This window comes from Leptodactylus fuscus, chromosome 8, assembly GCF_031893055.1.
Source record: "Leptodactylus fuscus isolate aLepFus1 chromosome 8, aLepFus1.hap2, whole genome shotgun sequence".
Classification (NCBI taxonomy): domain Eukaryota; kingdom Metazoa; phylum Chordata; class Amphibia; order Anura; family Leptodactylidae; genus Leptodactylus; species Leptodactylus fuscus.
In genome coordinates this window covers 43,993,134-44,020,461 of record NC_134272.1, presented here as the reverse complement: position 1 = coordinate 44,020,461, position 27,328 = coordinate 43,993,134, and the positions used below count along the sequence as shown (strand labels likewise).

The 27,328-nt window shown below is 46.4% G+C and overlaps 1 protein-coding gene across 1 annotated transcript in view; it reads right to left on the bottom strand.

Annotated features, from left to right (window-relative positions):
* Positions 1 to 27,328, bottom strand: part of DNAH7 (dynein axonemal heavy chain 7) — a 263,832-nt gene that overhangs the window by 113,526 nt on the left and 122,978 nt on the right. Inside the window, exons 37-39 of the mRNA XM_075284818.1 lie at positions 22,422 to 22,590; positions 21,142 to 21,268; positions 2,136 to 2,355 (exon numbers count right to left, since the gene is read on the bottom strand). Of these exons, the coding sequence (XP_075140919.1) occupies positions 2,136 to 2,355; positions 21,142 to 21,268; positions 22,422 to 22,590 (516 nt within the window). The remainder of the gene's footprint in view (positions 1 to 2,135; positions 2,356 to 21,141; positions 21,269 to 22,421; positions 22,591 to 27,328) is intronic.

Sequence of the window (27,328 nt, the reverse complement as noted above, 5' to 3'; positions counted from 1 at the left end):
ATGGTGGAAAATAAGTATTTGGTCACCTACAAACAATCAAGATTTCTGGCTCTCACAGACCTGTAACTTCTTCTTTAAGAGTCTCCTCTTTCCTCCACTCATTACCTGTAGTAATGGCACCTGTTTAAACTTGTTATCAGTATAAAAAGACACCTGTGCACACCCTCAAACAGTCAGACTCCAAACTCCACTATGGTGAAGACCAAAGTGCTGTCAAAGGACACCAGAAACAAAATTGTAGCCCTGCACCAGGCTGGGAAGACTGAATCTGCAATAGGCAACCAGCTTGGATTGAAGAAATCAACTGTGGGAGCAATAATTAGAAAATGGAAGACATACAAGACCACTGCTAATCTTCCTCGATCTGGGGCTCCACGCAAAATCTCACCCCGTGGGGTCAAAATTATCAGAAGAACGGTGAGCAAAAATCCCAGAACCACGCGGGGGGACCTAGTGAATGAACTGCAGAGAGCTGGGACCAAAGTAACAAAGTCTACCATCAGTAACACACTACGCCGCCAGGGACTCAGATCCTGCAGTGCCAGACGTGTCCCACTGCTTAAGCCAGTACATGTCCGGGCCCCTCTGAAGTTTGCTAGAGAGCATTTGGATGATCCAGAAGAGTATTGGGAGAATGTCCTATGGTCTGATGAAACCAAACTGGAACTGTTTGGTAGAAACACAACTTTTCGTGTTTGGAGGAAAAAGAAAACTGAGTTGCATCCATCAAACACCATACCTACTGTAAAGCATGGTGGTGGAAACATCATGCTTTGGGGCTGTTTCTCTGCAAAGGGGCCAGGACGACTGATCCGGGACAATGAAAGAATGAATGGGGCCATGTATCGTGAGATTTTGAGTGCAAACCTCCTTCCATCAGCAAGGGCATTGAAGATGAAACGTGGCTGGGTCTTTCAACATGACAATGATCCAAAGCACACCACCAGGGCAACGAAGGAGTGGCTTTGTAAGAAGCATTTCAAGGTCCTGGAGTGGCCTAGCCAGTCTCCAGATCTCAACCCTATAGAAAACCTTTGGAGGGAGTTGAAAGTCTGTGTTGCCAAGCGACAGCCTCAAAACATCACTGCTCTAGAGGAGATCTGCATGGAGGAATGGGCCAACATACCAACAACAGTGTGTGCCAACCATGTGAAGACTTACAGAAAACGTTTGACCTCTGTCATTGCCAACAAAGGATATATAACAAAGTATTGAGATGAAATTTTGTTACTGACCAAATATTTATTTTCCACCATAATTTGCAAATAAATTCTTACAAAATCAGACAATGTGATTTTCTGGATTTGTTTTCTCATTTTGTCTCTCATAGTTGAGGTCTACCTATGATGTAAATTACAGACGCCTCTCATCTTTTTAAGTGGTGGAACTTGCACTATTGGTGACTGACTAAATACTTTTTTGCCCCACTGTGTATATATATATATATATATATATATATATATATATATATATTAAAGATTGTATTTAACTGTGTACACCTGTACAACTAGTAAGCAAAATGTCATCAAAGATTGTAAAGACAGCAATTGTAGTCGCACATGACTCACCGTTGCTTATGAAATAATGGTGTCACATGCACATAAATTCAGAGAAGGTTGAATTTTCGTGCAACAGTTGAATCGTAGTTGTAGTATGTCACATGCGACACCATAGAAATGAATGGCTTTTTTTCATGTGACTTTAGTGTGATCTTAAGTCACCCAACAAATGTCACCATGTAGCCCTAGCCTGAAAGCAACACATGTAGACCATCCATTAGACAGCTGTGTGTCACATGCCAAACCCTTGGCACACTTCTTTGAAATATACGTGTTATAAAGTGTCTTGTCTGATAAAAATAGCCCTATCCATATGCCATATCTCGAGCAGGGAACCACTCAGGCATTCTTAAGCTGTCCATGTAATGCCGTAATAATCACCATGTAACCACATATGCAGAGAAAATGTCTGGCCAGGCAACTCTAACCCCCGCAAAATCAGGTGCTTTCAAGGAGTGCCAGGAGTAACCAATAACTATGAATTCCCTGAGCTAGTTTTAAGTTTTGTGTGTTGCAAATTAAACATTTAATTATTCTTGATGAAAGCCATTTGTCTATATGAGACCATTTCTATACCTCATGAACCCATAGGCGTTTTATCAGTAGAGGAGAATCTGAAGTCTCAGGACGTGATAAACAAATGCCTTGAATGACACGAGAGAAATCACGAAGATTGAATAGGTAGTGCGATTTCGTTGGAGTTGGTAACAGATTTTTCATTGCTTCTTTGTACACCGCCATTGTGCTATGTATAATTTGTGGTGTTAATGCTGTATATTCATTCGGAAAGTTATATCTAAAGAAGAAAAACAAACATTTCTGATTAATAGAAGCAGTAATATATTAATGTGAAGTTTATGAAATATAAAAACGCAATTAAAATTGAGTTGAAAAACTGTTCAAAAACTTAACCTGTAAAGCTAAGACCCCAAGATGAGAAAACGCAGCGCTTTATGTTGCTGATTTTGCTTCTTTTTTTTTTTTTTTTAATAGGGGAAGCTCTTAGTTGTTTCCCTTCTGTTAAATACATTCCACACATTGGCTCAAAAAACACGCAGCAAAATCTGCAACAAAAATAGGCTGCATTTCCGCAACGCAGAACTGTACAGAATAAGTCTTCAAACAACTTTCTCAAATGTTTGACTGCAAAACTGTAAATTATGTTCTGCCAGGGGAGTATCTTGAGGTGCAGTCGCACTGGGGCCCAGGAGCTTTAAGGAACCCATAAGGACCAGCATCAGTATTGAGATTGCAACTTCCATCTGGACCATAAGCCAAGGAGACCCACAGATTACCTAACCACTCTAAGATTGATTAAACTCCTTATCACCCATAACCATCACTATCTAGAATTCACTCTAGGGATAAGGTAGGGGGTCCTGGACAAAAGATTACAACGGGACCCAAAAGATTTTACTTACACCATTGTGATCGGCATAAATATTTATTCTGCAAAGAAGGACATTATACGTTCCAGAAAGTACAAGTCTATGTATAGGTACAAAAAATCTTGGGCGCCACTTGCCAAATGACTTATTCTGATCATTAAAGTTACTTCATAGAGCATAAAATGTAATATGTGCAAAGTAAGTACTTTGTAATATAATCCCATTAGTAAAGGGATCTGACATTTGATGATAATGTTAGCAGTTTTGTTTAAGTATAAGGTTCTGTGCTAATAATCCAAATTTTGTCATGTAAGTGCTAAGTTGATTTCCTAGGAGTAAGCACACATAATAAAATTTCAGATGTCCAGAAAGGAACACTCAGGGATTAGTTTGCCAAGGATTCACTTGTTCATTACCCAACATGACAGAACTTATTCTGAAAAGCAGGGAATGTCCCACCAACAGAAGTACCAGAACTGATAAAGTACTGAGTGAAATTCAAAGACCACACTTTTGTTTGTTTTTTTAATTTTTGACCAAATCTGCCAGATGACCAGTCAGCTTTACATGAGTATGTTACGTACTGTGCGTTCCACAGGCAGGGAGCGCCTTATAGGGTACTTTTAAAAAAAAAGTAGCGCAAAATTATAGACCCGGTATTCATAACTGAGAGTATATTACACAAATTTGTTACCATGAAAAGAATAAGTATCTATCTAAGTTTTATCTATACACTACAAATATTTAACGTGATTCCCACTGGCACCAGGCAGATGTCTAGACGGTAGTCGTGCTCTGTCCAGATGCATGCCAGTATCCTCAGATATGGACTGCTATTTCAGTGATATGTCATCTCAGGTTGTTCACATCCTATAGCTGGGGAGGGCAGACACACTGAATCCTTGATATAGCCCCACAGAAAGAGGATATAGGGTGTTAGGTCTGGTGGACACATAGGCCAGTGCACCATTGGCAAATCTTTGTTTCTGGCACAGCTGATCCAACATTCTTGTCAAGTTTTATTCAGGTATTGGTGAAAATTGAAATAGAAATGTGAAGGTGTACCATTTTACTTATAGAGGACAATTGTCTATCTTTATGCAATGGATGGACCAACCTGTTTGGGATACAGGCCAAAGGACAGTGCTCACCCGGACATACCAGAAACTTCTTTATTATTGGAATGAGAACATGGCACAACACGTTTCGGACCACTGATGGTCCTTTCTCAAGTGCACAATTGCTTGTCTGGATGGCTCAAGAGCTTGTGTTGTGCCATGTTCTCATTCCAATAATAAAGAAGTTTCTGGTATGTCCAGGTGAGCGCTGTCCTTCGGCCTGTATCCCAAACAGGTTGGTCCATCCATTGCATCCATACAGTCCTATGAAAAAGTTTGGGCACCCCTATTAATCTTAATCATTTTTAGTTCTAAATATTTTGGTGTTTGCAACAGCCATTTCAGTTTGATATATCTAATAACTGATGGACACAGTAATATTTCAGGATTGAAATGAGGTTTATTGTACTAACAGAAAATGCGCAATATGCATTAAACCAAAATTTGACCGGTGCAAAAATATGGGCACCTCAACAGAAAAGTGACATTAATATTTAGTAGATCCTCCTTTTGCAAAGATAACAGCCTCTAGTCGCTTCCTGTAGCTTTTAATCAGTTCCTGGATCCTGGATGAAGGTATTTTGGACCATTTCTTTCTACAAAACAATTCAAGTTCAGTTAAGTTTGATGGTCGCCGAACATGGACAGCCCGCTCTCAAATGATCTGAAAACAAAGATTGTTCAACATAGTTGTTCAGGGGAAGTATACAAAACGTTGTCTCAGAGATTTAACCTGTCAGTTTCCACTGTGAGGAACATAGTAAGGAAATGGAAGACCACAGGGACAGTTCTTGTTAAGCCCAGAAGTGGCAGGCCAAGAAAAATATCAGAAAGGCAGAGAAGAAGAATGGTGAGAACAGTCAAGGACAATCCACAGACCACCTCCAAAGAGCTGCAGCATCATCTTGCTGCAGATGGTGTCACTGTGCATCGGTCAACTATACAGCGCACTTTGCACAAATAGAAGCTGTATGGGAGAGTGATGAGAAAGAAGCCATTTCTGCACGTACGCCACAAATAGAGTTGCCTGAGGTATGAAAAAGCACATTTGGACAAGGCAGCTTCATTTTGGAAACAAAAATTGAGTTGTTTGGTTATAAAAAAAAGGCGTTATGCATGGCGTCCAAAAAGAAACAGCATTCCAAGAAAAACACATGCTACCCACTGTAAAATTTGGTGGAGGTTCCATCATGCTTTGGGGCTGTGTGGCCAATGCCGGCATCGGGAATCTTGTTAAAGTTGAGAGTCGCATGGATTCCACTCAGTATCAGCAGATTCTTGAGAATAATGTTCAAGAATCAGTGACGAAGTTGAAGTTACGCCGGGGATGGATATTTCAGCAAGACAATGATCCAAAACACTGCTCCAAATCCTCAGGCATTCATGCAGAGGAACAATTACAATGTTCTGGAATGGCCATCCCAGTCCCCAGACCTGAATATCATTGAACATCTGTGGGATGATTTGAAGCGGGCTGTCCATGCTCGGCGACCATCTAACTTAACTGAACTTGAATTGTTTGTCCAAAATACCTTTATCCAGGATCCAGGAACTGATTAAAAGCTACAGGAAGCGACTAGAGGCTGTTATCTTTGCAAAAGGAGGATCTACTAAATATTAATGTCACGGGATGGTTAGAGTCTATACTATAGGCCATGTGTAATATATATTTCATGTGGAATGTATTCTCTAGCCTGTTGTATACATCAATGTGTAGTTGGCTGATTAGGGTCTAGTGTGTTAGCACATTGTATGCAAATACCTCTAACTAGTGAGGACAATGGGTGGAGATAATCTGCTCAGTGTCCCCAAGAAGATGTTGGATGGTACATTGTCCACAGGAGACAGGGAGTCTGCTCTGTTTGGCATAGGTGAGGGGGGAAGGATCTGTGACTCAGCCCTTCCCACCCACAGATATAGGATGTGACAGTCTTAGTATAGTGTATGTAGTTAGCAGTTAGTATGTGTTAGCCGGCCTGTGCACAGCTCTGCAGAGAGCCAGGATTTAGTTACAGGACCAAGGAACCAAAGCTATCATTGGATTGTGACTTCCGTGGACTTATTGTTATTATGGTTGATGTGACCGCCGCCGGCTACTAACTTTGTGGATTACAATAAATTGCTGTTGTCTCCCGACCTCTTGCGTCCGTGTTGATTCAAGATATCCTCCGGAGGAAGGACGTATACCTTTGCTCCGTGACAATTAATGTCACTTTTCTGTTGAGGTGCCCATACTTTTGCACCGGTCAAATTTTGGTTTAATGCATATTGCACATTTTCTGTTAGTACAATAAACCTCATTTCAATCCTGAAATATTACTGTGTCCATCAGTTATTAGATATATCAAACTGAAATGGCTGTTGCAAATACCAAAATATTTAGAACTAAAAATGATTAAGATTAGAGATGAGCGAACACTAAAATGTTCGAGGTTCGAAATTCGATTCGAACAGCCGCTCAATGTTCGTGTGTTCGAACGGGTTTCGAACCCCATTATAGTCTATGGGGAACAGATACTCGTTAAGGGGGAAACCCAAATCCGTGTCTGGAGGGTCACCAAGTCCACTATGACACCCCAGGAAATGATGCCAACACCTCTGGAATGACACTGGGACAGCAGGGGAAGCATGTCTGGGGGCATCTAACACACCAAAGACCCTCTATTACCCCAACATCACAGCCTAACAACTACACACTTTACACACTCAATACCACCTCTCTGACAGTAGGAAAACACCTTGAAACATGTGTATTTGGCACTTGCAGTGAGGAGAGCTTGTCACCAGCAGTGAATTTGGCCCTTGTAGTAAGTTGAGGTTGGCACCAACATTTGTTTTGAAAATCAAGGTGGATTGAGCCTCTAACCAGCAGAGTTTGGGCAAATTCATGGTGGAGGGAGCCTCTAAACACCCCAGTTTGGGCAAATTCATGGTGGAGGGAGCCTCTAAAAACCCCAGTTTGGACCAATTCATGGTGGAGGGAGCCTCTAACCAGCCCAGTTTGGGCAAATTCATGGTGGAGGGAGCCTCTAAAAAACCCAGTTTGGACCAATTCATGGTGGAGGGAGCCTCTAACCAGCCCAGTTTGGGCAAATTCATGGTGGAGGGAGCCTCTAACCAGCCCAGTTTGGACCAATTAATGGTGGAGGGAGCCTCTAACCAGCCCAGTTTGGACCAATTAATGGTGGAGGGAGCCTCTAACCACCCCAGTTTGGACCAATTCATGGTGGAGGGAGCCTCTAAACAGCCAAGTTTGGACCAATTCATGGTGGAGGGAGCCTCTAAAAACCCCAGTTTGGACCAATTCATGGTGGAGGGAGCCTCTAACCAGCCCAGTTTGGGCAAATTCATGGTGGAGGGAGCCTCTAAACAGGCCAGTTTGGGCAAATTCATGGTGGAGGGAGCCTCTAACCAGCCCAGTTTGGACCAATTAATGGTGGAGGGAGCCTCTAACCAGCCCAGTTTGGACCAATTCATGGTGGAGGGAGCCTCTAAACAGCCAAGTTTGGACCAATTCATGGTGGAGGGAGCCTCTAAAAACCCCAGTTTGGACCAATTCATGGTGGAGGGAGCCTCTAACCAGCCCAGTTTGGGCAAATTCATGGTGGAGGGAGCCTCTAAACAGGCCAGTTTGGGCAAATTCATGGTGGAGGGAGCCTCTAACCAGCCCAGTTTGGACCAATTAATGGTGGAGGGAGCCTCTAAACAGCCAAGTTTTGGGAAATTCATGGTGGAGGGAGCCTCTAACCAGCCCAGTTTGGACCAATTCATGGTGGAGGGAGCCTCTAAACAGCCCAGTTTGGGCAAATTCATGGTGGAGGGAGCCTCTAAAAAACCCAGTTTGGACCAATTCATGGTGGAGGGAGCCTCTAACCAGCCCAGTTTGGACCAATTAATGGTGGAGGGAGCCTCTAAACAGCCAAGTTTGGACCAATTCATGGTGGAGGGAGCCTCTAACCAGCCCAGTTTGGGCAAATTCATGGTGGAGGGAGCCTCTAAACAGCCCAGTTTGGGCAAATTCATGGTGGAGGGAGCCTCTAACCAGCCCAGTTTGGACCAATTAATGGTGGAGGGAGCCTCTAACCAGCCCAGTTTGGACCAATTAATGGTGGAGGGAGCCTCTAACCAGCCCAGTTTGGACCAATTAATGGTGGAGGGAGCCTCTAACCAGCCCAGTTTGGACCAATTAATGGTGGAGGGAGCCTCTAAACAGCCAAGTTTTGGGAAATTCATGGTGGAGGGAGCCTCTAACCAGCCCAGTTTGGACCAATTAATGGTGGAGGGAGCCTCTAACCAGCCCAGTTTGGACCAATTAATGGTGGAGGGAGCCTCTAAACAGCCAAGTTTTGGGAAATTCATGGTGGAGGGAGCCTCTAACCAGCCCAGTTTGGACCAATTCATGGTGGAGGGAGCCTCTAACCAGCCCAGTTTGGGCAAATTCATGGTGGAGGGAGCCTCTAACCAGCCCAGTTTGGACCAATTAATGGTGGAGGGAGCCTCTAACCAGCCCAGTTTGGACCAATTAATGGTGGAGGGAGCCTCTAACCAGCCCAGTTTGGACCAATTAATGGTGGAGGGAGCCTCTAACCACCCCAGTTTGGACCAATTCATGGTGGAGGGAGCCTCTAAACAGCCAAGTTTGGACCAATTCATGGTGGAGGGAGCCTCTAAAAACCCCAGTTTGGACCAATTCATGGTGGAGGGAGCCTCTAACCAGCCCAGTTTGGGCAAATTCATGGTGGAGGGAGCCTCTAAACAGGCCAGTTTGGGCAAATTCATGGTGGAGGGAGCCTCTAACCAGCCCAGTTTGGACCAATTAATGGTGGAGGGAGCCTCTAACCAGCCCAGTTTGGACCAATTCATGGTGGAGGGAGCCTCTAAACAGCCAAGTTTGGACCAATTCATGGTGGAGGGAGCCTCTAAAAACCCCAGTTTGGACCAATTCATGGTGGAGGGAGCCTCTAACCAGCCCAGTTTGGGCAAATTCATGGTGGAGGGAGCCTCTAAACAGGCCAGTTTGGGCAAATTCATGGTGGAGGGAGCCTATAACCAGCCCAGTTTGGACCAATTAATGGTGGAGGGAGCCTCTAAACAGCCAAGTTTTGGGAAATTCATGGTGGAGGGAGCCTCTAACCAGCCCAGTTTGGACCAATTCATGGTGGAGGGAGCCTCTAAACAGCCCAGTTTGGGCAAATTCATGGTGGAGGGAGCCTCTAAAAAACCCAGTTTGGACCAATTCATGGTGGAGGGAGCCTCTAACCAGCCCAGTTTGGACCAATTAATGGTGGAGGGAGCCTCTAAACAGCCAAGTTTGGACCAATTCATGGTGGAGGGAGCCTCTAACCAGCCCAGTTTGGGCAAATTCATGGTGGAGGGAGCCTCTAAACAGCCCAGTTTGGGCAAATTCATGGTGGAGGGAGCCTCTAACCAGCCCAGTTTGGACCAATTAATGGTGGAGGGAGCCTCTAACCAGCCCAGTTTGGACCAATTAATGGTGGAGGGAGCCTCTAACCAGCCCAGTTTGGACCAATTAATGGTGGAGGGAGCCTCTAACCAGCCCAGTTTGGACCAATTAATGGTGGAGGGAGCCTCTAAACAGCCAAGTTTTGGGAAATTCATGGTGGAGGGAGCCTCTAACCAGCCCAGTTTGGACCAATTAATGGTGGAGGGAGCCTCTAACCAGCCCAGTTTGGACCAATTAATGGTGGAGGGAGCCTCTAAACAGCCAAGTTTTGGGAAATTCATGGTGGAGGGAGCCTCTAACCAGCCCAGTTTGGACCAATTCATGGTGGAGGGAGCCTCTAAACAGCCCAGTTTGGGCAAATTCATGGTGGAGGGAGCCTCTAAAAAACCCAGTTTGGACCAATTCATGGTGGAGGGAGCCTCTAACCAGCCCAGTTTGGACCAATTAATGGTGGAGGGAGCCTCTAAACAGCCAAGTTTGGACCAATTCATGGTGGAGGGAGCCTCTAAAAACCCCAGTTTGGACCAATTCATGGTGGAGGGAGCCTCTAACCAGCCCAGTTTGGGCAAATTCATGGTGGAGGGAGCCTCTAAACAGCCCAGTTTGGGCAAATTCATGGTGGAGGGAGCCTCTAACCAGCCCAGTTTGGACCAATTAATGGTGGAGGGAGCCTCTAACCAGCCCAGTTTGGACCAATTAATGGTGGAGGGAGCCTCTAACCAGCCCAGTTTGGACCAATTAATGGTGGAGGGAGCCTCTAAACAGCCAAGTTTTGGGAAATTCATGGTGGAGGGAGCCTCTAACCAGCCCAGTTTGGACCAATTCATGGTGGAGGGAGCCTCTAAACAGCCCAGTTTGGGCAAATTCATGGTGGAGGGAGCCTCTAAAAAACCCAGTTTGGACCAATTCATGGTGGAGGGAGCCTCTAACCAGCCCAGTTTGGACCAATTAATGGTGGAGGGAGCCTCTAAACAGCCAAGTTTTGGGAAATTCATGGTGGAGGGAGCCTCTAACCAGCCCAGTTTGGACCAATTAATGGTGGAGGGAGCCTCTAAACAGCCAAGTTTTGCGAAATTCATGGTGGAGGGAGCCTCTAACCAGCCCAGTTTGGACCAATTAATGGTGGAGGGAGCCGCTAAACAGCCCAGTTTGGGCAAATTCATGGTGGAGGGAGCCTCTAAACAGCCCAGTTTGGACCAATTCATGGTGGAGGGAGCCTCTAAAAAACCCAGTTTGGACCAATTCATGGTGGAGGGAGCCTCTAAACAGCCCAGTTTGGGCAAATTCATGGTGGAGGGAGCCTCTAACCAGCAGAGTTGTGGGAAAGCAGGGTGGAGGGAGCCTCTAACCAGCAGAGTTGGTGGAAATCAGGGTGGAGGGAGCCTCTAACCAGCAGAGTTGGGGGAAATCATGTTGGAGGGAGCCTAGTATTAGCAGAATTGTGCAACGCTTATGGTGGATGAGTATGAGGATGCGGAGGAATTGGAGAGGTTGAGTACAGACATGGAGTTTCATGTTGGGGTGCTTTACACAGGTGGGCACAAAAATGAAGGCTCTATCCAGTGGTGGTTCATTTTTATCAAAGTGAGCCGGTCGGCACTCTCAGCTGACAGACGGGTGCGCTTGTCAGTGATGATGCCACCGGCTGCACTGAACACCCTCTCAGATAGGACGCTGGCGGCAGGACAGGACAGCACCTCCAAGGCATATAGGGCAAGTTCAAGCCACAGGTCCAACTTCGACACCCAATACGTGTAGGGCGCAGAGGGGTCGGAGAGGACAGGGCTGTGGTCGGAAAGGTATTCCCGCAACATGCGCCTATACTTCTCACGCCTGGTGACACTAGGACCCTCCGTGGCGGCACTTTGGCGAGGGGGTGCCATCAAGGTGTCCCAGACCTTAGACAGTGTGCCCCTCGTTTGTGTGGACCGGTGAGAACTTGGTTGCCTACTGGAGGAACTGCCCTCCCTGCCGCCAACGTCACATGCTGGAAACATCTCCATCATATTCTGCACCAATTGCCTGTGGCAAGCATTGATGCGATTGGCCCTCCCCTCTACCGGAATAAAAGACGAGATGTTGTTTTTATACCGGGGGTCAAGGATAGCAAAGATCCAGTACTGGTTGTCCTCCATGATTTTGACAATACGCTTGTCAGTTGTAAAGCACCCCAACATGAACTCAGCCATGTCTGCCACAGTGTTAGTTGGCATGACTCCTCTGGCCCCACCGGAAAGTTCAATCTCCATTTCCTCCTCATCCTCCATGTCTACCCATCCGCGCTGCAACAATGGGACGATTCGAAGTTGCCCGGAAGCCTCCTGTATCACCATCACATCATCGGACAACTCTTCTTCCTCCTCCTCCTCCTCCTCCATTAAACGCAGTGAAGCGGACAGATGTGTGGACCTACTCTCCAGCTGTGACGGATCGGATGCTATCCCTAACTCCTCTGTGTGATCTGAGTTATCCCTGATGTCAATCAGGGATTCTCTCAGAACACACAAGAGCGGGATTGTAAGGCTCACCATCGCATCCTCAGAGCTCACCCTCCTTGTGGACTCCTCAAAGACCCGTAGGATGTCACAAAGGTCTCTCATCCATGGCCACTCATGGATGTGAAACTGAGGCAGCTGACTTTGTGGCACCCTAGGGTTTTGTAGCTGGTATTCCATCAAAGGTCTCTGCTGCTCAACCACTCTATTCAACATCTGAAACGTTGAGTTCCAGCGTGTGGGGACGTCGCACAAAAGCCGGTGTTGTGGCACATGCAGGCGTTGCTGGAGAGATTTTAAGCTAGCAGCGGCTACTGTCGACTTGCGAAAGTGGGCGCACATGCGCCGCACTTTCACCAGTAGCTCTGGAACATTGGGGTAGCTCTTTAGGAAACGTTGCACCACTAGGTTGAAGACGTGGGCCAGGCATGGAACATGTTGGAGTCCGGCAAGCTCCAGAGCTGCTACCAGGTTCCGGCCGTTATCACAAACGACCATGCCTGGGCCCAGGTGCAGCGGCTCAAACCATATTGCCGTCTCATCGAGGAGGGCATCCCTCACCTCGGAGGCAGTGTGCTGTCTGTCCCCCAAGCTGATCAGCTTCAGCACAGCCTGCTGACGTCTACCAACGCCAGTGCTGCAACGTTTCCAACTCGTAGCTGGGGTCAATCTAACAGCGGAGGAGGAGGCGGTGGCGGAGGAGGAGGCGGTGGCGGAGGAGGAGGCGGTAGAGGAGGAGGAGGAGGGGGGTGTTCTTCTCGTGTCCCTGCCAGGAATGTTAGGCGGGGAGACGAGGTACACCGGGCCAGTTTGGGAAGCAGTCCCAGCCTCAACTACATTCACCCAGTGTGCCGTCAGTGAAATGTAGCGTCCCTGTCCGCATGCACTTGTCCACGCGTCGGTGGTCAAGTGGACCTTTGTGCAAAGCGCGGAACTAAGGGCCCGCCTGATGTTGAGTGACACGTGCTGGTGCAAGGCGGGGACGGCACACCGGGAGAAGTAGTGACGGCTAGGGACGGCATAGCGAGGTGCCGCAGTTGCCATCAGGTCCAGGAAGGCGGGAGTTTCAACAAGCCGGAACGCCAACATCTCCTGGGCCAGCAGTTTAGCGATGTTGGCGTTCAAGGCTTGCGCGTGTGGGTGGTTAGCAGTGTATTTCTGCCGCCGCTCCAATGTCTGAGAGATGGTGGGTTGTTGTAAAGAAACGCCTGATGGTGCCTTTGATGGTGCAGGAGAAGGAGATAAGACAGGACCAGGGGAGGATGAGGTAGAAGTCAACAAAGTGGCGGAGGCAGATGAAGTGGTGTCCTGGCTCGTCCTCTGGAGTGCATCGCCAGCACAGTCAGCAGTGGCAGTGGCAGAGGCAGAGGCAGTGGCAGAGGCAGTGGCAGTGGCGTGAACGGCAGGCGGCCTTTGTCCTGCCGTTGCTGCCTGCCACTGATTCCAGTGCTTGGATTCCAAATGACGGCGCATTGAAGTGGTGGACAGGTTGCTCTTCTCAGAGCCCCTAATCAATTTCGAGAGGCAAATTGTGCAGACAACACTATATCTGTCCTCGGCGCATTCCTTGAAAAAACTCCACACCTTCGAGAAACGTGCCCTCGAGGTGGGAGTTTTTCGGGGCTGGGTACGAACTGGAACATCTTGGGAGATTCCGGGTGTGGCCTGGCTTCGCCTAAGCTGCTGACCTCTGCCTCTGCCTCTAGCTACCCTTTTTGGTGCTGCACCTGCCTCAACATCCACACTACTTTCCCCGCTTGACATCCCCCCTGTCCAGGTCGGGTCAGTGTCCTCATCATCCACCACTTCCTCTTCCAACTCCTGTCTCATCTCCTCCTCCCGCACAATGCGCCGGTCAACTGGATGCCCTGACGGCAACTGCGTCACATCATCGTCGATGAGGGTGGGTTGCTGGTCATCCACCAACAAATCGAACGGAGATGGAGGAGACTCTAGTGTTTGAGCATCTGGACACAGATGCTCCTCTGTTAGGTTCGTGGAATCGTGACGTGGAGAGGCAGGTTGAGGGACAATGAAAGGAGCGGAGAACAGCTCTGGGGAGCAGGGACAGTTTGGGTTATTGTTCTGTAAAGCTTCGGAATTTTGGGAGGAAGGAAGACAAGACTGTTGGGTAATAGGAGGAGAGGAGGCAGAGTCTGACTGGCTGCTGGACAATGTGCTGTAAGCGTTCTCTGACAGCCATTGCAAGACCTGTTCCTGGTTCTCGGGCCTACTAAGGTTTGTACCCTGCAGTTTAGTTAATGTGGCAAGCAACCCTGGCACTGTGGAGTGGCGCAATGCTTGCTGCCCCACAGGAGTAGGCACGGGACGCCCTGTGGCTTCACTGCTACCTTGCTCCCCAGAACCATTCCCCCGACCTCGCCCACGGCCTCGTCCACGTCCCTTTCCGGGAGCCTTGCGCATTTTGAATTCCTAGTTAGAAATTGGCACTGTATACCAGTAGTAAAAATTGTGGGTGCACGTAACCCCAATATATTCTTTGAATTCCCAGTCAGAAACTGGCACTATATGGCAGTAGCAAGAAATGAGGGTATTTATAACCCCAATATATTCTTTGAATTCCCAGTCAGACAATGGCACTGTATACCAGTAGTAAAAATTGTGGGTGCACGTAACCCCAATATATTCTTTGAATTCCCAGTCAGACACTGGCACTATATGGCAGTAGCAAGAAATGAGGGTATTTGTATTCCCAATATACTCTTTGAATTCCCAGTCAGACAATGGCACTGTATACCAGTAGTAAAAATTGTGGGTGCACGTAACCCCAATATATTCTTTGAATTACCAGTCAGAAACTGGCACTATATGGCAGTAGCAAGAAATGAGGGTATTTATAACCCCAATATATTCTTTGAATTCCCAGTCAGACAATGGCACTGTATACCAGTAGTAAAAATTGTGGGTGCACATAACCCCAATATATTCTTTGAATTCCCAGTCAGACACTGGCACTATATGGCAGTAGCAAGAAATGAGGGTATTTGTATTCCCAATATACTCTTTGAATTCCCAGTCAGACAATGGCACTGTATACCAGTAGTAAAAATTGTGGGTGCACGTAACCCCAATATATTCTTTGAATTCCCAGTCAGAAACTGGCACTATATGGCAGTAGCAAGAAATGAGGGTATTTGTATTCCCAATATACTCTTTGAATTCCCAGTCAGACAATGGCACTGTATACCAGTAGTAAAAATTGTGGGTGCACGTAACCCCAATATATTCTTTGAATTACCAGTCAGAAACTGGCACTATATGGCAGTAGCAAGAAATGAGGGTATTTATAACCCCAATATATTCTTTGAATTCCCAGTCAGACAATGGCACTGTATACCAGTAGTAAAAATTGTGGGTGCACGTAACCCCAATATATTCTTTGAATTCCCAGTCAGACACTGGCACTATATGGCAGTAGCAAGAAATGAGGGTATTTGTATTCCCAATATACTCTTTGAATTCCCAGTCAGACAATGGCACTGTATACCAGTAGTAAAAATTGTGGGTGCACGTAACCCCAATATATTCTTTGAATTCCCAGTCAGAAACTGGCACTATATGGCAGTAGCAAGAAATGAGGGTATTTGTATTCCCAATATACTCTTTGAATTCCCAGTCAGACAATGGCACTGTATACCAGTAGTAAAAATTGTGGGTGCACGTAACCCCAATATATTCTTTGAATTACCAGTCAGAAACTGGCACTATATGGCAGTAGCAAGAAATGAGGGTATTTATAACCCCAATATATTCTTTGAATTCCCAGTCAGACAATGGCACTGTATACCAGTAGTAAAAATTGTGGGTGCACGTAACCCCAATATATTCTTTGAATTCCCAGTCAGACACTGGCACTATATGGCAGTAGCAAGAAATGAGGGTATTTGTATTCCCAATATACTCTTTGAATTCCCAGTCAGACAATGGCACTGTATACCAGTAGTAAAAATTGTGGGTGCACGTAACCCCAATATATTCTTTGAATTCCCAGTCAGAAACTGGCACTATATGGCAGTAGCAAGAAATGAGGGTATTTGTATTCCCAATATACTCTTTGAATTCCCAGTCAGACAATGGCACTGTATACCAGTAGTAAAAATTGTGGGTGCACGTAACCCCAATATATTCTTTGAATTTCCAGTCAGAAACTGGCACTATATGGCAGTAGCAAGAAATGAGGGTATTTGTATTCCCAATATACTCTTTGAATTCCCAGTCAGACAATGGCACTGTATACCAGTAGTAAAAATTGTGGGTGCACGTAACCCCAATATATTCTTTGAATTACCAGTCAGAAACTGGCACTATATGGCAGTAGCAAGAAATGAGGGTATTTATAACCCCAATATATTCTTTGAATTCCCAGTCAGACAATGGCACTGTATACCAGTAGTAAAAATTGTGGGTGCACGTAACCCCAATATATTCTTTGAATTCCCAGTCAGACACTGGCACTATATGGCAGTAGCAAGAAATGAGGGTATTTGTATTCCCAATATACTCTTTGAATTCCCAGTCAGACAATGGCACTGTATACCAGTAGTAAAAATTGTGGGTGCACGTAACCCCAATATATTCTTTGAATTCCCAGTCAGACACTGGCACTATATGGCAGTAGCAAGAAATGAGGGTATTTGTATTCCCAATATACTCTTTGAATTCCCAGTCAGACAATGGCACTGTATACCAGTAGTAAAAATTGTGGGTGCACGTAACCCCAATATATTCTTTGAATTCCCAGTCAGAAACTGGCACTATATGGCAGTAGCAAGAAATGAGGGTATTTGTATTCCCAATATACTCTTTGAATTCCCAGTCAGACAATGGCACTGTATACCAGTAGTAAAAATTGTGGGTGCACGTAACCCCAATATATTCTTTGAATTCCCAGTCAGAAACTGGCACTATATGGCAGTAGCAAGAAATGAGGGTATTTGTATTCCCAATATACTCTTTGAATTCCCAGTCAGACAATGGCACTGTATACCAGTAGTAAAAATTGTGGGTGCACGTAACCCCAATATATTCTTTGAATTACCAGTCAGAAACTGGCACTATATGGCAGTAGCAAGAAATGAGGGTATTTATAACCCCAATATATTCTTTGAATTCCCAGTCAGACAATGGCACTGTATACCAGTAGTAAAAATTGTGGGTGCACGTAACCCCAATATATTCTTTGAATTCCCAGTCAGACACTGGCACTATATGGCAGTAGCAAGAAATGAGGGTATTTGTATTCCCAATATATTCTTTGAATTCCCAGTCAGACAATGGCACTGTATACCAGTAGTAAAAATTGTGGGTGCACGTAACCCCAATATATTCTTTGAATTCCCAGTCAGACACTGGCACTATATGGCAGTAGCAAGAAATGAGGGTATTTGTATTCCCAATATATTCTTTGAATTCCCAGTCAGACAATGGCACTGTATACCAGTAGTAAAAATTGTGGGTGTATATAGCCCCAATTCTATTGCTAGGGGACTTGCAGGGTATTTCTGGGGTGAAGGTGGGGGGGCACACCGTTGGAACGGGTATCGGGGTATATATCGGGTATACGGGAATACACTGACAGTGTATTCCATTCAGGATCCTGGGAAAGCTGGGTTGCGGCGATTGAGCCCGTCAGTGCCACGTTACACTGACAAGCTTCTCCCTGGAATTTAGCTCTTATAAGAGCTGTTGGTTGTCTTCTCCTTCCTATCCTAGCCTGTCCCTGCCTACCCAGAATCTAAGCCCTAGCTAGCTGGACGGAAACCTCCGTCCTCGGTGAATTGCAAGCTCAGAATGACGCGAAGCTGGGCGTCGCTGTTCTTTTAAATTAGAGGTCACATGTTTTCGGCAGCCAATGGGTTTTGCCTACTTTTTTCAACGTCACCGGTGTCGTAGTTCCTGTCCCACCTACCCTGCGCTGTTATTGGAGCAAAAAAGGCGCCAGGGAAGGTGGGAGGGGAATCGAGTAATGGCGCACTTTACCACGCGGTGTTCGATTCGATTCGAACATGCCGAACAGCCTAATATCCGATCGAACATGAGTTCGATAGAACACTGTTCGCTCATCTCTAATTAAGATTAATAGGGGTGCCCAAACTTTTTCATAGGACTGTATATTACGTTCTTGTGACGTCACTGCAGCTGCTGCCTATTGAACTGTCCTGCACTACCAGCACTGACTTGTGTCTAAAGGCTCCATCGGGCTGTTGTGACTCCATAACAACCCAACTAGGTGAGCCGACACTCGTCTCTCTGTGTTTCCATTTCACCCTGTGATAATACACGAGGATCGGTTCGATGTCTCTCCTTGTTTTCCAATAGTCTGTCTGTGGCATGGTTAGAGGATAGAGTGGCCAGTGACAGTATCACTGTCACAAAAGAAGGGGCCACAGACCTTGAGCCTGCTCATAATACAGAACATGCTTATGGTACTCCTAAAGGGTACATGGTTTTCTGTAGATTTACCACTGATGTTACTTTTAAACGTTACTTGTTTACTAAGGCTTTTGCTTTTACAACATCCTTTTTGAATCACCCTGTATATTTTGGGTATTGCTGGGGGTCCCATAGTTTAGACCTGACTATTATGACCTATCATAACTTATGCCATATCATTATTACATGAAAATACTAATTTAATAATAGTGTAAAATTTGTTGGACGGATTTTTTATTGTAACTCAAGCTTACTTGAGCTATTTTAGTAATTTGTTAGGAAAAACAAATTTGTTCATCAGCTAGATACCCAATGCTCATTTATAGCAACTCCCGGAATATGTAAACATTCCACTTGACATTTAGTTTCATTAAGACAACTTTAAAAATATTACAAGCAGGTCATTAAAAGTAACGATGAGACTGATTAGACAGATTAGAAAAATACACACTCATATTGCAAAATAACAAAATCAACACATGTATCAGGAAAAGTACTCAGCTCACCATGATTTATTATTTCATTGCTAAATATATTTGGAAAAAAAAGTGGAAATTGTATTATTCACAAACTCACATTAGGCTTCAGAACGGTTTGTACAGGTGTTCTTTCTACTTAAAAGTTGGACTAAATAGGAGCAGTAGATACTGTTACCCTGCTCAGGGAAAGTCTACTCATGTATGAACAACCTGAACTCTCTTCTTGGAGATGAGGCAGATCATTCATGAAATGAATCACAGAGAGAACTGTTCAGTTGTACAATACAGTTGCACAGTTCTCTCTATCTAATCCCTGCACAGATCTCTATTATCATTGTACGGAGTTAAAGTTGAAAAAGTTGTGTTCAGCCTCCAACTACAAACTGGACAATGCTAGAGATCACTAGAACGGTTAGAACCCAGGTATTAAACTGTACACTGCACTAGACAACAATGTTTCCATTAACCCCTTTTCTGCTGTAGACCACCAAAGGTTTTAACAATAACCCTTTCACTGACCTAGACATCCAGGGGTGGTGTCATCACCAGAGATACAAACAATAACCTGTCCTCTGCCAAAGACCACCATGTATGCTGAAATTAACTCCTTGACTTCCCTGGATTACTAGGGATGGTGTCATTAACTCTTTCTCACAGTTATAGACTACCAAGAATGGTGTCACTCATCGTTTATCTTCTTTGGACCACCAGGGATGTTGATAAAAACCTCTTGTCTAGCTCACCACGGAGACACACATTAACCCCTTCACTGCCTTTAATGACCAGGAGTGCTGACATTAACCCCTTTCCTGCCCAGAACCATGGATGTTACCATAAACCCTATCTTAAACCGTAACACCAGCTAAGTAACCCTTTAAGGACGCAAGATCATTTTGACATCAATGCTCAGTGATTTTTATCCTATTTTCCATCTCTGTTTTTCAAAATGCATAACTTTCTACATTTTCTGTTGGCATAGCTATGTGGGCTTATTCTTTATGCAACACGTTGTACTTTCACTTGGCACCATTTTGGGGTACATATAATGTCTTCATTAGCTTGCATTTTTGCACAGCGTTCTAGTAGGTTATTACAATTTCCATATTTATATTGGTTTACTATGTTTTACTGCTTTTATTAAATAAAATGTCCTTTATTGAAAATTAACAATTTTCCTGGGGTCACTGTTCTGACATCTATAACTGTTTTGTTGATGGAGATATGCCAGGGCTCTCTATTTGTAGGGCAAGTTGTAGCTTTTATTGGTACCAATTTTTGGTATGTATGACTTTTTGATCACTTTTTATTTCTATGTTTGGGGGAGGCAAGGTCACCAAAATTCATTCATTTGAGCATTGCAGTACAGGATAAATAACAGTATTTTTGGATAATGCAGACTTATACACACATGGGGATACCTAACATATTTGTTTACTTGGGGTTTTTTAACTCTCCTTTTAACTTTTTGGGGGTTTTCCTGTCCCACAGGAGGACATGACACTGGGATCCTAGTTTCCATAGAAACCTCTGGGACCCTGCAAAATCATTGCAGTCAGATCCATTAGGTAGATGGGGGGTGATTTTGCCCACTAGCCACTCAGATGTCTGATTGCTATTGAACATCTGAGTTGTTCAACTTCCAGACTCGGAGTGTAAGTTGTAAGTGTAAATCAAGACTCAGAAGTCATGGCACAGGCATGATAACCAGAATGGTAATAGTGTTGTACAAAGTGAGAAGGGGTATTATACAGGAATTGTATTTGCTATGTTTTAAATTGCCTGGTTGCCATTTGTCCCTAAATGTTATGCTCACTAGCTTCAAAGGCTTAGAAGGAATATTCACAGTAGACCAAGATACAAGAATAGGTACAACACCAATGTAGGCGATCTAAAGTTATCTATAATACTATATCTAATTGTAGATTATGGCAAAGAGTATGAGTAACTGAGGGTATGACATTGTCATGCTCAGGAAGACCAGTGTGAAGTAGTTTAACAGCATTTTATTTTAGCAAGAGACAAGAATAATTTTAACTATATTTTATAAAAAAAAATAAAGTATAAAGGAAAGACATAAGAAGGAAAGTTTGGTTTTTAATACAAATTCATGAAATTTGAAATCAAAATGAGAAGTGCAACTATAGCTTTCACTTCTGTAATGTGATAATAGAAGACCATATATTACCTTACTGAGAGATGCCATTCTAGTATCCTGGAGAATATTGTATACATAGAGTTGTCGTCAAATTCATTAATGGTTATAGTGTTGAAATGTCTGAGAAATCGTGGGGTTATGACATTTCTCCCACCACCTACAAAACAAGAAAATACAATAATAATTTAAAATAAGAAAATATAATATCTGTAACTAAAGCACTGAACCAGTTACCCTGGTAAACATGAGATAAGAAAATATCAGTATCTGTAACCAAACTAAGCGACCTTGGAAAATAAGAGAATGTGACTGATATTGGACTTGCCAAGGCATTCCAGATTTATTTATGTAATATAACATGTATTCATATTTTCTACTTTTTTTTTATTTTATTAGTCGAATAATATATCTGCAATTAGCAGTGACAGAAGGCTACCAGCACCATAATGGCTTTATGGCTACTCCACTGAGACCAGTACTGCATTCCTCCACAGCCAACATGCCAGTGCACCTGGCCTGTCCTGTAACTAGTTTACAGGCCGTGGTGGTGAACAGCACACTTCCGCTATCAAGGGAGATGCACTGCCAGCTATCAGACAACAAGTTCTAGTCAGTTCCTATAAGGTGCAAAAGTTCTGGGACTCTTTTTAGCTTTTAGCTGTGCAGTTTCTCCACTCCATAAATGTCCAACAACTTTCTAAACATGTCCCATTCCAAGTTGAGTTCTTCACATACAATCAGACCCATTCTCAAACTGACCTCCAACCTGGCCAACTCAATTAAACCACAAAACCAAATCCTTACATGAGAAGTCATTCCCACCCTGGGTAACCTAAGCAATGTCTGAGATGAATGGAACTCCTCACAGGGGAGCAAAATACAGCTTTTCCTGTGGTGCAATCCTCCTCTAAGGTGTGAGTGTACACTACAGCTTCCAGAAACCACTAGAACACTGACCATACAATGGCCTGCACCATTTAAAGTGACATAAGCATATAATACAACACATGACAGAATACCAACATTTCACAATATGTAATATAACAATGAACCATCCTGCGTCAAACTGCTTGTGCTGCACTTCACTATCACTACATGAGCAATATAGCTAGTGAGTTAACACTTTACATGCAGCTACCCACAACTTCAGACCCTTGGCAGTGAAAGGGTTAACATATGTTACATAGTACAATCTGAACATTTCTTCTGCTACGAAGTTTGGGGTACGTGATCTGTGCTGTAGCAACACAAACCAGTACTAAGTATATGCAAAAATAATGAATTCTGTACTGGGTCTTTTAGAAAATTACCTGCTGGTCCCATAGCACATATGATTTGGATATCAATTAGCTTGATCATGGAGCAGTCTTTCAGATCATACCAGTTCCAATGATCCAACCACTGCCGAAGTAACTCTACAGGCGGTTGAGCACCATAAACCTCTCTGGCAGGCATGTTCACATCATCTACAAAAACCACCTAGAAAAAAAATAAGACCATGTCAATAATTAATATCTATACAACAAACATGTATTATCAGTATCAAGAATGGAACATTGGGTGAAGACGCGGTCTCTCTGAGCTCCCGGACCCCGTCGGCAATTCACCTCTTCTCTCCGGTCCCAACGTTCTCCTGCTTCCAGACACGCGATGGTCCGACGGGTGGGCCGAAAATGGCGCCGGCGCGCGCCCCCTGCCTGCAGCCTGAAGCTCCGGCTCCCTCCTCGCTCCGTCCATCTGGGTCGGCTCCAGCTACGGACCTGTCCGGCTCCTCTCCTGCCTCTGCTCTGCTCTCCCCTGGCGTGGGGACTCCTGGGGCTGCTACTGACAAGGTATGCCTTGCATCTGGGACTGTCTCCTCTGACCGCATGGCGGCCCCCCTCCCCCACTCACTCTCCACTGTGCCTGGCCCTGGCTGTCCCTGGTCGCTCCCTGCTGCCCCTGTGCCCCAGTGTGGTGGAATGCCCCAGGAACATGGCTCCCCTCTCCCTCCGGACACTGTTGGACTGCCTCCTCTCCTGGCCCCCTCCACGGCTCTGGTCCCTGGCCCTGATGATCCCCTGGCTCCGGTGTCCCAGGTTCTGACCCCCCAGGCCTCCTCCACTCTGCCTGCGGTTCTCCCCCCTGGGACCCCCCCTGGGTCAGTCTCCCTAACTCTGCATTCCTCCCTATCCACCTGGGATGACCCCCAAAGGCCTCAGCGACCCCCGGATTGTGATTTGGATTTTTCTTCTACTCCGGCGGCCCTTCGGGCCCCCGTGGACTCTGATTCCTCTGGTTCTTCCTCACATGCCTCCCTGTCTCAGGGGAGACCTAAACGCCCTAAGTTATCGGATATCCTGGAATTGCTCCGTGCTATGCCCACTAAACAAGACATAGAGGCTATGGTGCGCAGAGTGGAGGAGAAACAAGACAAGATTCTGACGGGGTTCAAGGCGGACCTTCACTCCCTTTCGTCTTCTGTTACGTCTCAACAGCAACGCACGGATTCTATCGATCAACGACTCCTTGCAGTGGAGGACTCTTTATCTACTCAACGCACGTTTAATCGCCATCTCATCCTACAAGTAGACGATCAGGAGAATCGGGGTCACCGGAACAACATTAAACTGAGGGGCATCCCTGATGCTGTTGCCACCAAAGAGCTCCGCTCTATTGCAGTTTCGGTTTTCAACACCGTTCTGTCCAGACCGATGGATACAGAGATCAATATCGATAGGATCCACCGTGTGCTCGGACCCAAAAGAACCTCCTCCTCCGATCCTAGGGATGTCCTATGCCGGGTGCATTTTTACAAAGAGAAAGAGGACATTCTTCAGGCGGCCTGGCGCCATGGACCGGTTCCGTTCCTAGATGGCTCTATTACCCTTCTCCCTGATGTTTCCCGCCGCACTTTGGCGATGCGGCGCCTTCTGAAGCCTACTCTCTGCAAAATCCTGGACTCTGGAGCTACTTATCGCTGGGGTCACCCCTTTCATCTCCTGATCCGCCAAAATGGCGCCAACTTCGCTTTACATTCCCCTGACCAGGTGGAGGATCTCGCCCATTTTCTTGACATCTCTGACTTAACTTTGCCGGACTGGCTGGAGTTCCCACTCCCGTCCCCTCTATCTGCTGTTGGCCCTTCCTCACCCCCACTGCCTCGACAGGGACGCCGTGGGATGGACCTCTTGGGGGCCCCCCTGGAGAACGTTTCGTCTGGGCCGATGGTCTAGGCTGTGCTGGGCCCTCCGAGGCCACTTGACTTTCGTTGTTTTATGCTCTTTTGTATTTTATCGTTATTGTATCTTTGTCTCCCCCGCGATTTGTTCCTCATGCTAAGTTTTGTGCCCTGGGGGTGCATGGGGTGGATTCTTGTCCCCCCCTCCCCCCTGTGTGTTTGCGGCGTTGCCCGCCCTCCTTTCTGCCCCCTGGCCTGCCAGGGTTGCTCCGTGTATGCCCTCACTGCGTCGTTGTCTCTACATTTTGAGGCTTCGCCGTACGGTGGCCTGCTTAGGAGTGCTCCTTTTGTTTGCCTCTTCCGCGGGGCGCCCGGGTTGGCCGGGGTGTGGGCTGTTTGCCTCTCTATAATTGTGGCTGGCCCCCTCAGCTGGCTTTCAATTGCGACCCCTTTTTCTTTTTTCATTGTTGCTGTGTTGCCGGTGTGGGAATGGGTAGCTCTGGGTTCTGAACTACCTCTCCCCCACTTAGTTAGTTCTAGCGGCTCTCTGGGCGCATTCTGCGGCGTGCCCCTGAGACCTGCTCTAGTGGGTTTTCTCCCACTGATTGGTGTTTTCCCGAGCTTGGGCTAGCTAAGCTCGGTTCTAGCAGGTGTTTGCTTTTTGTCCTCTTGTTTTTGTTTGTTTGTCTACTTCTTCCCCCCTCGTCTCTCTTCGCTCCCCCTCCCTTTTCCCCCTCCTCCCGCCCTTTCCTTCCACTCCTCCTCCCTGATCCCCTCCCTCCCCCTCCCTCATCTGTTTCCCCCCTCGCCTTTCCTCCTCTCCCCTCCCCCTGGGGGTGGTCCCGGGCCCCCTGCCATGGATTCTTTGACCTTTTCCTCCATTAATGTGAATGGGCTTAATACTCCTGAAAAGAGGTCCTCCGTCTTGCGATTGCTCTGGAGTAAGAGAACGGCTGTGGCTTTCGTGCAGGAGACACACTTTAGGGAGGGCTCTGTCCCCTCTCTTTCCTCTCTAAGATACCCTGACGTATATCATAGCTGTTTTTCTGAATCCAAGTCTAGGGGAGTTAGCATTTTAATTGGGCGTTCGGTGGCCTGGAAGTATCGAGCAGCTCTTTCGGACAACTCGGGTAGGTTTCTGTTTGTTAAGGGGGAACTGGCGGGCACCTTATTTACCTTCGCCAATCTTTACCTTCCCAATTCGGATCAGATTGGTTCTCTGGAGCGCATCTTAGATAAATTATCCGATTTTGCTGAAGGGACCCTTTTGCTGGGAGGGGATTTCAATCTGGCTTTAGACCCCTCCTTGGATGTCTCTCGAGGTATTTCGCACATGTCTACTCGTGCTTTATGCCGGGTCCGTAAACTTCTTCATTCCCACCAACTGATTGATGCTTGGCGCACGATCCACCCGGATGGTAGGGACTACTCGTTTTACTCGCACCCCCGAGATGTCTACTCAAGATTGGACTATTTTTTCGTCCGTCATTCGGATGTCCCATTACTGCGGGGTTCCACGATTGACCCTATAACTTTCTCTGATCACGCGATGGTCCATGTTGATCTGTCATCCCCCTCGAAGCAGCCTAGATCCTGGCAGTGGCGCCTTAATGAGTCGCTTCTCCAGGACGTACCGACTTCCCTGGCGGTCACTTCCGCACTTGAACTTTATTTCAAGGAGAATAACACGCCTGACACCTCCCCTGTTATGCTTTGGGAGGCTCATAAGTGCGTTATCAGGGGGGTGCTAATCCAACATGGCTCTCGCTTGAAAAAGGAGAGGTCTAGGGAACTTGCTGCACTGATAGCCGACGTGGTCTCTCTGGAGCAGTCACACAAACGCTCGCACGCGCCTGATGTTCGCACGGCTCTTCTTCTGGCTCGCAGGAAATTGCGTGAGAGACTTGACGTTAGAACCCGTCGCCTCTTAGCTAGGGGGCGCCGACATTTTTATGAGTACGGTAACAAATGTAGTAGAACTTTAGCCCGTTCCCTCCGGGAACAACGCTCTCGTAACTTTGTCCCCCTCGTCGCCGGGCCCTCGGGTACGCGTCTCACGGATCCGAATCGCATCGCGGAGGAATTTGCTAACTTTTACCGGCGCCTCTATAACTTATCTCCCCACTCTGCGGTTCCTTCGAGTCCCCCGGTCCTTCCGTTGATTGATCGGTACATCTGCGAATCGGGTTTACCTCGTCTTTCGGAGGAAGCTCTGGCGTCCCTGGAAGCCCCTATTACCGGTGAGGAGGTTGCGCAGGCCCTTGGTTCTATGCAGCCTAGTAAGGCCCCCGGCCCAGATGGCCTTCCCGCCTCTTACTATAAAAAGTTTGCGCCTTTGCTCTTGGGTCCCCTGACGGGTGCCATTAATGCGGTTTCTGACGGTGCGCCGTTGCCCCCAGATATGACCAGGGCCCACATCACGGTCATACACAAGGAGGGTAAGGACCCCGCCCTGTGCTCCAGTTACAGACCCATTTCTCTCCTTAATGTTGATCTAAAGGTTTTCTCCAAGGTCCTGGCTACACGCTTAGCCCCCCTCCTGCTTGACCTGGTGGATTCTGACCAGGTCGGTTTTATCCCCTCTAGAGAAGCCAGGGACAATACTGTTAAGGTCCTTAATGTTGTTCATTTTGCCCGCTCCCGCAATCGCCCGCTATGTCTTCTCTCCACTGATGCGGAGAAGGCGTTTGACCGGGTAGGTTGGCCCTTCCTCTTTGCGGTTTTGGACCATATTGGCCTTGGCCCCTCTATGAAGTCCTGGATTTCCTCACTGTATACTGACCCCTCCGCATCCACGAGAGTCAATGGGTTCTTGTCCTCCCCATTTCCGATCAGAAATGGCACTCGCCAGGGTTGCCCGCTCTCCCCCTTGATTTTTGTCCTCACTTTGGAGCCCCTTCTCCGGACACTCAGAGCTAATTCGGCCCTATTAGGTGTTGAGATGGGGGGCAGACACGTGAAAATAGCGGCTTACACGGACGATCTCTTGTTTTTTCTGCACGACCCGTCGACTTCGCTCCCGGTCCTGATGTCGGAGTTGGAGGTGTTTTCCCGTTT